The 13,372-nt window shown below is 38.4% G+C and overlaps 1 protein-coding gene across 2 annotated transcripts in view; it reads left to right on the top strand.

Moving 5' to 3' along the window:
• Window positions 1–8,738: 8,738 nt before the first annotated feature.
• Window positions 8,739–13,372, top strand: part of TRPC7 (transient receptor potential cation channel, subfamily C, member 7) — a 112,650-nt gene continuing 108,016 nt past the window's right edge. Inside the window, exon 1 of one of the 2 annotated variants that reach the window (XM_004686751.2) lies at window positions 8,739–8,962. In XM_004686751.2, the coding sequence (XP_004686808.1) occupies window positions 8,961–8,962 (2 nt within the window). In that variant the 5' untranslated portion in view covers window positions 8,739–8,960. The remainder of the gene's footprint in view (window positions 8,963–13,372) is intronic. The other variant, XM_012727687.1, reaches the window with a different exon arrangement.

Here is a 13,372-nt window from a genome sequence, read left to right as displayed (position 1 = left end):
AGAGTCAATATAGAAGTTGCCTGTAGTTCAGGGTCCACAGAAGGTGATGGATTCACTTAACTAATTTGTCTTTTTACCCCTTGTACTTAGAACAGGATCTGACTCGGAGTATGTGCAGAGAATGTCTATCCAAGAGAATGACTGACCACAGGAATATCTGTGTAGAGAAGATTTGGATTTGGTTGGCAACAAGATTCATAACCAACAGTATAAGGACAAGAGTGTAGACAATATACTAGATGAATACTAACAGGAAGATGTCACCAAAACACACTTTAGTATTTTTCTCCCATGGTCCCCCTCAGATTTTTTCCTTATTAAAGTATAATCAATATTCAATAAGCCACAAATATTTAATTCAAACAATTTATCAAATTTTGACAGATATACACTCCCATTAAACTATTAAGCACAGTAATCACAGATTAATTAATACTTGAACCATCCCCCAAAATTTCCTGCTTGCATGCCTTCAACGAGTTTTGGGATAGAGATCCATACACAGGTTTATCTAGGAGTGCTCTCAGAACAACATCTTGTGAGAATGAGAAAAGCATGACTGGAGAGAGGAAAGGTGGGGTGAAGCAAAGATGACAGGGGCCCCAGTCTCCTGGACCCATGTGGAGCTATTCAGAGTTGCCACACATGGTGGCAAGAGTGTTTTCCTTTGCTTTTAGCTCATACCCACTGAGTACTGTCCACCAGTGAGTAGAGCAGAGTCAATATAGAAGTTGCCTGTAGTTCAGGGTCCACAGTGCAGTATGAGGCCCCAATCCCGCACCCAGAAGCTTAACTTTGGCTGTTCCACTGGCCTAGGGGATGAATGGCCTAAAGCAATTCCTCAGCTGTGACCTTCAACAAGCCACCCTCCCAGCAGTAGTGGGAACAGATAATCACATCTTGATCTGGCTGGACCACCACATCATATACCTTCATTGGGTCAAGTAAAGTAGACACAACTGGTCCCTGCCCTCATGGAGCAGGGAAATCCAGTTTCTACTTTATAAAGGTGAATCTAGTACAACCAAAACAAAGTTTCCTGCTTGCATTGCATGATTCCTTACTCTAAACACTCTACACCTCACAACCACAAGCAGTTCATTATGCTCCAGTACAGCAGATGAGGCCACTGAAGCACAGAGAAGCCCAATCATCACCCAGCCTCACAAGGTTAATGAGCTCAGAGCTGGCAATCCCAGCACCAGGCAGATGCAGACACAAGAGTGTCTACATTTCCAGCTACTACAGTTTCTCTGAGCTTGAATTTCAACTCACATTTTTTATTATAGTTAATATTATATACCTTAACTTTTAAAGTACTATTTTTGCATGTTATGTTTAAAATGTGAAAACTGGCAGTCTGGCACACAGTGAATCCATAAATCATTCACTGCTTGTATTAGAAATTATTAAAGTGGCATTTTCAAAGTTACGTGATATTTTGTCACCACATTAGGAAAGGCTATCATTATAGCTTGTAATCGTTGACAGAGTGAAAGTATTATTCTACAATTAATTCAAAGAAGGTAGAAATAAGAAATATATGCTCTAAGAAGAAAGAGAACTTGAAGACCCAGGCACAGAGCCTCATTTTTTATTCTTATGATGGGCATCTTTTGTAGAATTACGCTAGCAATAGAGCAATAGCGAGCTTGAGGAGTGCAGCTACTCTGGTGAAATGTATTACCTACTGGATATGATAGAGTTGAATTAAAAAAAATAAAACCACTATGACAGATTAAATGTATTAAAAGCTGATCCAGAGGGATGTGGCTTAGAGGTTAAATAATCTATCTGAAGTTGTTCTAGCTGCTTCTGGCCCTAGACTGAACCTAAAAACAGGTCACGAAAAAGAGAAGACAGATATGAAACAGGGAAAGCAAAAAAACTGAAACTTATCTTCTGAGGATGAGTAGAAAGAGTCAGTGCCCAATGCAGTCTCTGCTCCTGCTGTGACAATGGACAGCGTGCGCGGAAGCTGGCGCCCTTCATCACAGAGCTAAGCACACGCAGATGCCACACCCAAGGAAGCCGAGTTCCAAAAGGCAGCCGGGGCTGGAAGTGAGCCACGGCAGCTTCAACACAGGCCAATGTGCAGCAGCCTGCAGCGGGCCTCCTGGGCATAAAGAGTGAGGCTGTTGCTTCACTTCCACCGTCCAGATCTGCAAAATGCCTCCTGTGGCCCAAGTGACTTCAAAGTATGCACAGGAAGAAATTCTGGGATAGTTGTAGCTAAACTGACACAATATGAGCCCACCATGTCCACGCCTGAAGGAAGAGCTAGCACAAGAGGCCATTCCAGTTTGAGTCAAATATTACAATGGGGTGGGGGGGAGGGAGGGATGGCTCATTTTTCTAATTGAATTATTCCATCTGCATTTACACATTATTCTTTCACTTAACAGCATTTTTCTTCTCTCCTCTCCCTACTCCATTACTATAAATCTATAAAGTCACTCATCAGTGTTTATTCAAAATAATATGAGCAACTATCATTGTTCTGTGGTGTTAGCCCACGCTAATGAGCCCATTAGTCTTTGTGAACCTACCTGCTTTTTGACATGAGCTTTTTCCAATGTACCTTATAAATTCCATATTCTGGGCCTTGAGTGGTAACTGGCATTTAAAAATCCAGATCGAGATGTTTGGATATATGCACTTGTGTCCACTGACAGGTTTCACTGAACTCCAATCCTGTATCGTCTGTCCTCATCCATGAATTAAAAGCCTCGCTCCCCAAAACGCCAATATATTTACTCATTTGCTTATCTTACTATACACAAAAAACTGTTTCAGAATTATACCAGCAACCCTGCTACCAAAAGAAGGAGAACTAATTCAACCAAAAATATCCTGGTGCACAGGAGGAGGAAATAAGTAATGAAAGCATGGGGAACACCATTAGACATCGATTCTGTGAACTCCATCTCCATTAACACATCTAGCCAAATACCCTTGGGTAACTGATCCCAATGACAAATCCACACCCACTGATCCAGGGTATATGGAGCGACAAACATTAAACCTGCTTAGGATCATGTGATTGGCTGTAATTCCAGTTGAAATAAATGCAACAAATAATTATGTACATCCAGCTAACCAAGCACCACAAGCCTAACTGTTAAAACCTTAACACTTCACTTCATTAGTGTTCTTCGTCAATTTTTTTTTTCCCTGATCTTATGGTGGGGAATTGTCCTTCACATAATCAGACAGTTTTGGCTTGCTTTTATTTTACTCTGTCTCCTAGAAAATCTAGGATCTGCTTATAGCCTATGGGTAGGATTCAGGCAAATAGGTGCAAGTTTGCTTAAAGCAAGCAGTTCATGTCCCCACACTGAGTATTAACCCTTTGTTCACCTACTTCTGTGTTTTATAATCTATAGTTGCCTATAAGCCATATGTTGCAGGCTGATTTTTCTGGAAACAGATCAGAAATGCAGTTTGGGGTGCAAGATGTTTGCTTTTTTTAAAAAAATTATTTATTCATACAGAACTGGGATACAGGCCAGAGGTACTGGCAGTGAGAGGCTTCACCAGAGACAGAGTGGGGTGCAGAACAGGCAGATTGATGAAGGGGAGCAGTGGGAGGGTCAGGAGAGCTCTGCCATGCCATGTGGGTCACCTCCGAAGTGGGGATCGAACTCACAATGAAGTGCTGCAGCTAGCTTGCAGTGCTGCACTTTAACCCACTGCGCCACCAGGGAGTGCTTGCAAGATGTTTGCTTTTAATCAACATTGATAAAGAAGAAGGAAGCAGGATTAGTCAGAGGGGAAATGCAAGTTGATCAAGCCTTTGCCAATCTGCCTGGATGCTCTGAAGTGAATATGGTCTGTGCCATTTCAAAATGGCTGATGTATTCTCTTTTGGCCAGTCACCAGTAACAGCTCCTCAAAAAGATATGATCTTATGAAAGACAGTCTCTAGTGCTGAGGTAGGCTCTAAAGGATCTGAAATATGGAGACTGTCTACTGGTTATAATACTCTCTCTCAGCTGGACAGCAAGTCCTTCCTTGGGAGGGAAGCTGGGTGGCACATCTCTGGATCTGCCTTGGACCATCTCTTGTATTTACATCCACTCCACACAGGATGGAAGAGAAGCTCCTCCAGATGTCATTCAGTCCTAGACAAATCACTTCTATTTTGCAGTGAGTTATGAAGCCCATCTGACCTTATGATTTGTGAACCAACAGGACCCAGCTCATGAGGGTCAGTTCTGAACTTAGAGTCACTTCGCTTCTCATAGGTGAAAGAGCCATCGCTGAGAGGACCTGGCAGCATGCCAAAAGTTGTTTTTTTTTTAAAGATTTATCAGTAATTCTCTACTGCATGGGAAGGCCATTCTCCAGCATCTCAAAGGCACTCATTAGAGCCCTCGTGCTGCAGCTTAACACAAATTGTACATAACATATCTCCTAACCTTTAATACTGTTTGATCTGCTGGATACTTTCAAGAACCTTCTACTTGGTTTACTTGCTGTGATAGCTCATACCTCACATAATTAGGATCTAATACAGGGTTACATCAATTGCTAAGTATACCAAATTCATTTCACATAATGGATCACAGAGTAGCTTGGGTCAAGTGGACTCATGGAGACAGTGAACCTCCTGTAAGCTTCCTTGGTCAGCATCCACTAGGAATCACCATATCCCACCACTTCGACAAGGTGGTCACAATAAGTCTTCACTTTTCTGGATACTGATATCAATTCAGCCTCTAGAGCCAAGATCTCAAAATGCCTGGGAAGTTTATATCCCTATACTAAATAATATGCTGCACACTTATTATTATTACATTTTCTCCAGCATAATGTTACCCAAAAAAAATAACCCCAGAGGAATCATTACCATGCAAAGAATCTAAGTGTTGTCCTTGTTCCATGAGCTACACATGCTCCCCCTATACCAGTGATGGAGTGACTCACTGCCGGGTGGATGGTGGCGATCTGGCCTCAAAGGCCACCTTCTCACAGGGTAGCACAGGTTAGATTCTCTGGAAGCAAATGTTGACTCACAATTTGAGGGCAATAAGTTTATTATAGATCAACATGTATAAAAGGAAGAGAGAGGTAGGAGGATTGGAAGACATCCAACCGTGGTAATTTGACTCACATGGAAGTAAGGCCTGGAAGAAGGACTGCTCCTAAGAGTGCCCCTAAAAGGGCCTACGTGCTCCCACCTTGCTCAGCCTCTGCACACCCCGTGTTATGGATGGCTTTGGGAAGACAGTTCCCAGCTGAGGCAGACCCAGCAGGATATGACATCAAGAGTCTTCAGCTCACTGTTTCCCCTGCATAAGTGAGTCCATTCTTGAAAGTGGATCACTGAATACAATCGTTCCGTATTAAATTCTATTATATTTGTTTAAGTATGCTGGTATAAATCCTAAGAAGCACAGTCAAATTCATAAAGTTATATACAAACTGGCAGATCAACAATTTTCCATAGAACTGAAAGGATCAAATGAGCATCATTCTTGCTGATCGTCACATTGAGACACAGGGCCAATGCTAGTCACTCTCCACCCCTCACAATTTTTCATGACTTTAATATAATCTAGAGCACAGGATTTTTACCCAACCTTGGCGTCACTTTGGAGAAGATTTGAAGTAGTGTTGTCATGAACCAAGATGAGAAAGATCTTTTTTTTTTTTTCATTTTAATATGCTCAATATAGAGGCTGATAGTAACTTTAAAATTTTTGTTTATGGCAACTGATTTGACCACTTCCTTAAATCAGAAGTGTACAAAATCTGTCCAATATATTGCTGTTTTTATTTAAGAGAAATAGCCAGTGTATCCAGTAATCCAGCAAAGTGTCATGGGCTATTGAAGGACAATCCTGAGAGGAAGTGAAAGAGAAAGTGTGCCCCAAAAGATTCAGACATTTGAAGCATTATTCCTTGTAGTTATGACTGCAATTTCTAAGCAATTTCATCTTCCAACAGATAAGAGCAGTATTTCCTCACAGTGTGATTTATGGATCACCTGCATCAGAGTTACCAGAGATCAATGCAAAAATATGCATATTTTTTGAAAGAGCACTAGGAACTTGTGTTTTTTATATTTAACAAGGTGATTAGGTGACAATGGCATACCCCTTCTCAGAGCCAGTGGTGAAGAGCATGCTTACTAATCGGTCAAAGTTGCTAAGCAAGAATGAGAGCTGAGATACACTGAGTGCTGACATGTGCCAGGCATTACTATAAGCACTTTTTGGGGATTATGTCATTTTATGCTTAAGATGACTCTGTAAGCAAAGGGTAATTACCACTCTCATTTTATAGGTAGTAAAACTAAAAAGAACACTTGGAGAATGGAAAACTTGGGATTAAATCACAAGAAATCTGACTAATGTGGTACATACTCTACTGTGAGTCTATGTCTGATTGAGATTGGGAGAAAGCAAAGCTCAAAACCTCACAGAGGAACCTTAGACATCTTATAGTCTGAGAGCTAAGTGTCTTGAATTTCAGTAAGTAAGAACTTAATTACTTCTGTGCATTGTATATTGAAAATATTTTGATATGCACATAATATTTTTCAAATTATATGGATTTACCCACTAAACCACTTACCATGTATTGTATCCTCTAGAAGTGCTAAGTGCTTTATAGTAATGAAGTTGCTACAGGTTGTAACTGTCACAAAAAAAATCTCCTCTCACTTATAAAGAGTTATCTGGCCTGACTTGAACCTGTCTTCAGTTAAAATTCCTATAAGGTAATTAGTTAATTTCCTCTATATAGCACTGTTGTGCTGCTAACAATACATTAAAAACATGGTCTGTTTTTTAATAAGCTTACCATTTATAGAAAAAAAAATTCATAGTTCCTAACAGAATATCATGAAAATATTCTCTTGATTATTTATGAAAAGCAAAATATAATAACACTTCATCTCCATCATTATTAACTAAAAGTTACAACCCAGAATCTTTAGAAAATTATTTTACAATTAAGAGTATCTTATTTTATATTGCTTCACTAATCAGGGTGATGAAGAACCCAATCAAAAGGAAATTATCAGTGTCAGCGCTAATCTTCTAACTTTGTGCTTAAGATACTTTTGTTGGGTTCATATTTTTTTTACCATACTTCAGTTTAATACTAAAGAGGTCTCAATCATCAACACTGTTTTGAATTAGTTAAATGTATTTGTTGCAGATACTAATTAAAAATAAAATTACCTTGTTCTTCAAGACTGCAAAATATCTTAAAGGAAATCTTCATTTTGAGAAGATTTATTTTTACAAAGGTCTTTTACCCAATAAAATACAATCATTAACATTGGAAAGCTTGTGTGAAGGCTGTAAGAATAAAATTATGTGTTAAGCTTTTTGGAGAGTCTTATTTGGAGTACTCAACTTTTCTTGAGAGAAGGAGGGGATAAAGAACACTTCAACTTATTATGCACCACTTAAATGCCAACTCTTTTGGATGTTTTTGTGTATGTTATTTCAATTAATTATCACCACACAATCGGGAAAAGACATTACTACCCCCCATTGTTAACCACCAATTACATATGAGAAGACTAAGAATTCAATGAAGTTTAATGCCCCGTGGCAAAGCAAGCAAGGTTAAATTTCAGTTGTTTCCCCACACACTATGTTGCTTCCAGAGAAAATGCTAGCAGTGTATTAATGAACCAATGCAATCTGATTTGCATGTAAACCTAGAAAGGTATTACGCAAAATACATTATATACCAACTTTCTCACCCCAAATATCACATTTGTACACACAGACAACAAACTGTAACAACAAACTGTTAGTTGTTGATCCATGAATTGGCTTCAGAGAGTAAGCACCCTGATTTATTGTTCCATAATTCAAGTAGGTCCTGGAAATGATAATGATTTTTCTTGTACAGGCATTATTTCAATTAAGGAGGTTTCTCTCCACTAAGACTATCAAAACCCCTTAGTATTTAAGAATTGTAGAACTTTTGTTAACATATCAACTGGTGACAGCAGATACTGTGGAGAAAATGGGCTTTTCCATTAGGAATTTTCTTTAAAGAAAGGAACTTACAAATGAAAGCTAATCTTTCTAAAAAGTCTTATTCCTAACATCAAACTTCTCAACTTTGATCTATACCACTGACCTCTTCCTTATCCTAAGAAGTGCTAGTATATCATGAAACAAAAGGGCAAAGTTAGAAGATGTATAACTCATAGAAGGCTCGGTTGCTATAACCTTAAGGCTCATTAAAGAAGACCACAATCATTCTTCAGGTTCTATCCTACGGTTTTAGTTTTCTTCTCAACTCTCTCCCTCTGTAAACACACAGACACAACAGGTAGGAAAGCAGTTCATTCCTTATCTTTTTTTCATTTGTTTAGATATGAACATTCAGTCTCAGGAATCAGAATCCACTGCTGCTTTATATAACTGAGGTGTGTGTGTGTGTGTGGGTGTGTGTGTGTGTGTGTGTGTGTGTGTGTGTGTGTGTGAGAGAGAGAGAGAGAGAGAGAGGGAGGGATGGAGGGAGGGAGAGAGAGAAAGATGCACGTGATATTCTGAAGCATGAGGGAAGTCAGGTAGAATTCATAAGGAGCTATGGTAGGAAGGCAGAGTTGCTATCTCCCTTTTAAAGCTACAGTCTGGGAAAAGGGGGTGGGGACTAAATCAACCCATCACCACGCCTCATGCCAGTCTCACACACGGATTGTTCTCCTCCATCATGTGCCCTGGGAAATTTACCCAAGATTAGAAGAAAAAGAACGGTAACACGGGTCTTTCTGAGAAGGCGAGTTTTTACCACTGCAGCACAAAGGACTGAAAAGCGCGCTTTCACATCCTTTCAACTCCACTCACTCCACCCGCCCCATACTTCAGCACCACGGAGAGCAGCACCTCTTTGGCTACCACCCATGGGGAGCCAGATTCTAGCGACTCAACACCGGATTCCGGTCATCTAGAGGAGGAACAAGTCTGCGCATTTCACCATCAATGTAAGCAGCTAAGATGATCCTTTCATATTGATTTTTCCAGTACAGGTTATTTTCTTGCTGAAACATGGAATTAAACTTTTATTTATTAGCTCTCTCCCTCTAGAGCATTGCTTAAATTTTTAGATGTAAATATGAGTTTGAAACCTTTTTTATTTGGGGGGTTAGCAGAGGAATTTTTTTTCTACTTTTTATTGAAAGTATAAGTTTATAAAGCCTTTAGAAATAGATACCTCATCCTGGGAGCCCAGATCTTTTGTGTTGGAGTATAGTTTTATTCCTAGAAAAGTATGTGCGTTGTCTCTTCTCCTACTTCACTACTAACATCTTTTTAATCTACTGGGTTTTTCTGGTTGCTGTGTTTATCTTTATAGAAAGAGGGGTAGGATAAAGAAGAGGGCTATATATAATAAGTAGCCACCATTAACTACAGGTGAGAAGAAAGAAAATGACATTTTTTTCTTTTTCTTTGTTGAAATATGTCCTGTAGACATCCATTTCACCAAAATGAATATGATCTTAATAAGAAATGTAATTTCGTTAGGGCTTTGACACAAGCTTTGAAACTCAGAATTAAGGGAGAAAAATCTCTCCCTTTTAAAGTTGTAAATTCACTTAAGCATGACTGAGTGGACATAACAAAGACAGTATTGCCATTAATTGTAATTTAAAGGTTTAATGGATTCAGGCAGGGTAGATTTGATAGAGGCAATAATGATTGACCCTGTCTAGTGGAACTCAGTGAATTTTTGCCTCAGAATGCCACCTGCTGGTGGGTTCTATTTCTGAAGCACTGGGTATTTAACAGATTTATGAATGGATTCACATCAAATACCGAACACTAATATGGATATGATTCAAATTCATTCTCTATGATATTTTAAATAATGACATTGGCTTACCAATGTCATTACAACTATAATTTTATGAACATTTAATTTCCAAAAACACTTGTTCCTAAGCCTAGGGACATGTAGACTAACTAACTCCTTTAGGCAGTAATTAACCCAGAAAAAAATTAGAACTATGTGGAGCCTCACTAAGGCTAATTGCAGATGCATGTGGTATCCTGGAGGGTTGCTGTAAGGATCTCTTGCTTAGTAAAAATTATCAACATTACCTCCCATTTCAATCTCCAGCATGTTAGTTTTTTCATTATTGTCTTTTCACAATTTAAGGGCTGCTCTCACTTTCTTGGCAGTAAATATTCACTTCATACTCATTTGTCTCAAAGGTCAATGAAATACTCAAAAGGTTACACTATTTTACTGAAGGAAAAATGTTCGGGAGAAAAACATGTAACTACTACTGAGCTTAAACTTACTGTTTCAGCTGTATCTGAAGCGATACACAACTAGATTAAAAACAGGAAGTTTAACAATTCCCTACTTCTAAATAGATTTTTTAAAAAGGATTTTAAAAAGAAATAAAAGAGCACACACAAGGCCATAGTTATTTGCAATGGCTAATGCATAGGAGAGTTTGAAAATACTAAGAAGAACCTCTTCCCTAAATTTTTGGTGAAAAATAAAATGGTGATGAAATCCTTTTTTCAAAGTCAGGGACACTAGATAATATTTTTCAGACTGAGATATGGGAGATAAAGCCCACATTAGCAGAATTGTTTGAAAAGTATACCTAAAGTATAACTATTATAATGTATTATACGGTGTTGCAGAAGGATAATTTATTTCCTATAGGACATGACTGGTAAGGTATATGAACTCACATATATTGTAGGGTAAATATTTTCTTTTTATTCAAAATATGTTTGTTATACAAGCAAATTATTGTCAGTAGTGTAAATGAGAATGTGAGTGCTTTGGAAATAGAATTATTGTAGTTGTAATAAACCAACAAGCTAAAAATATCCACTGCTAATGGAGCACTTGCTATGCACTGTAGCTGATATGTATTATCTCACCTCAATTTATAAGGTGAGATAATATTTGTAAGGAATAAGGAAGATGATACATAAATGTAAGTTGAATGCCTCTGGAAATATGTAAAATGTTTCAGGAATATTTCCAAGAGTAAAAATGTCTCGATATTCTTAGTCTCCCAAGGGACTTAATACAACTTGTGATATTAGCTATTAGCCATCTCACTTAGCAACTACCAGCCATTACTTCTAGTGGAACTAACTGGAAATTAGTTTACCTTTGCAACTCATGCATATTTTTAAAAGTTGTCAGTGAATTAGTAGTTATAGGATTACCTGGCTCCTGTACTTGTAAGGACAACACTGATAAGCATTAACACATTTATTTTACTGTTTTTCTTTAATGAACAAACCAAACTCAAATATTTAAGAACTGGTTAAGTTATTTGATCATACACCACGTACCAAGCATTGGCAGTAGTAAGTGCTAGACATATACTTTATAAATAAGTGATTTTCCTGCCCTCAAGTATCCTGCACTCTAATGGAAAACTTTAGACCCCTACGAAACTTTTAAAAGTACAGAAGTATGAACTCTCAATCATGGGTCCACCACTAAGACTATAGTTGTATAGCCTTGGCAAGTGATTAATTTATCTGAACCTCATTTTATCACCTGTAAATGGGAATGACAACGGCATCTATACCACAGACTGTTTCATGGGCATCTTAAATTAAGATGCATGTAAAGACTCACCCTGATGCCCAGCATCTGATTAATGTACAATAAATGTTAATCATTATGATTAGATACTAAGAAAATAGCTAAGCTTAACATATGATGAATTATGTGAATTTAAAATAATAACTCATACAGAGCATGTAGAATAGTGTCCGGTACAAGGCAAATGTGTAAAACTATATGTTAACTATCACTACTACATAGTCATTTAAAAAATGCCTAAGCTGGCCCTCCCTGGTGGTGCAGCGGGTTAAAGCACAGCACTAAGAAGCTTAAGCCACTTCCGCATGAGTTCGATTCCCGCCTGCCCTGGAGGAGATCCACATGGCGTGGCAGACCTCTCCTGACCCGCCCGCTGCTCCCCTCAGCAGTGTACTTCGTTGATCTGCCTGTTCTGTTCCCCACTCTGTCTCTGATGAAGCCTCTCACCCTCCGCATCTCTAGCCTGTACCCCAGTTCTGTATGAATAAATAAATAAATCTTTAAAAAAAATGCCTAAGCTGAATATACCGCTGTAGAGTAAAATGTAAGCTAATTTAAATAATCATTTACTTAAGGATCTCAGTACATGAGGTTTTGATCATTCTTCTCATGGGCATTTGCAGAAGGTTTTACAATATTCGCTTTTGTTCCCCATTATTTCTGAGTGGTCCTGAGGGCATGGAGGATAGACTTCATTGTTCCCTTCCTACTGGTGAGAGGACTGAGGTTTAGGAGAAGATTGCAAATCATTTTGCCACTGTCGCTCTGGACTAAAACTCAAAATACACATACTTCAGAGAGAATGCACACACCAGAGCTGTGTTTTCCTGGGTAATGGATCTGACTTGGATTTTGTTTGGTTCTGTGTTCAGTTGGAGAATGTTTTGGACTGAACAGGTTTCAGGCTTGGATAATTTCTACAGAGACTGATGTGCATACATAATCTTATTTTTACAAATACTTTCATTTTTTTTTTTGGTGAAGTTACCTTTTCTTTATCAGTAATTAACCATAAACCCTGTCTCCAAAAGCCTCGATGGCCATGCTCATTTGCAACTGGATTAAGGGTGCAAAATTCATACTTCTCATGGATCACCGACATCTAGCTTCCACCAGACTAGCTGCTGCATCTGTAAGAGCAGCTTGATAAAAATAGCAATTGAGGGATCAAGAGGGAGTTTAATAATCAGTCCTCACAAATATGGTTTTGTTTCCACTGGAACCCTTCTTCTCAATGACATCAAATGTCAATGTATGCATTTTTGGAAAATTAAAAACACTATCTTAATTGAGGTGTTTGATGAGTGTGATCACTTGTTATCTCAATAATATATGCAAATAAAAAGGCATTTGCATTCAAAGTTCATTTTTAAGAAAAAATGTTAAAGTGAGGCCAATCAAATGCTAATTGCCTATTAGGAACAATCATTTTGTTCATTATTGGCCCTAAAACTGTGCCTACTCCCCCAAAGTCCACAAGGAAATGTGGCTGCTTTGTGAATGTGAGCTCTGGCCACCAGCAGTAGTTGTGGGCCAGTGTCTTTACCCTTTTGCTATATCATCATGCGTGGATTCTTTCCAACCCATGGCAAAAATATGGCTTAAACATGACTAACTCTAATGTCAAGACTAAATGACAAGGATATGGCGGCTAAATATATTCACAGATGTAAAAATGTTTTAAAGGGGGAAACAGAGAAAGGTTGAGAAAGGGTTCAACTTTCTACTCTAAGATAAGATCTGAGGATTCAATGTAAAGCATGGTGGCTTCAGTTAGTGGTACCATATCGTAACTAAATTTACTATG

Source organism: Condylura cristata, unplaced genomic scaffold (assembly GCF_000260355.1).
Source record: "Condylura cristata isolate star-nosed mole 26May11 unplaced genomic scaffold, ConCri1.0 scaffold00021, whole genome shotgun sequence".
Lineage (NCBI taxonomy): Eukaryota > Metazoa > Chordata > Mammalia > Eulipotyphla > Talpidae > Condylura > Condylura cristata.
Note: the sequence above shows the minus strand (reverse complement) of the source record. Positions and strands in the feature narration are given on the sequence as shown.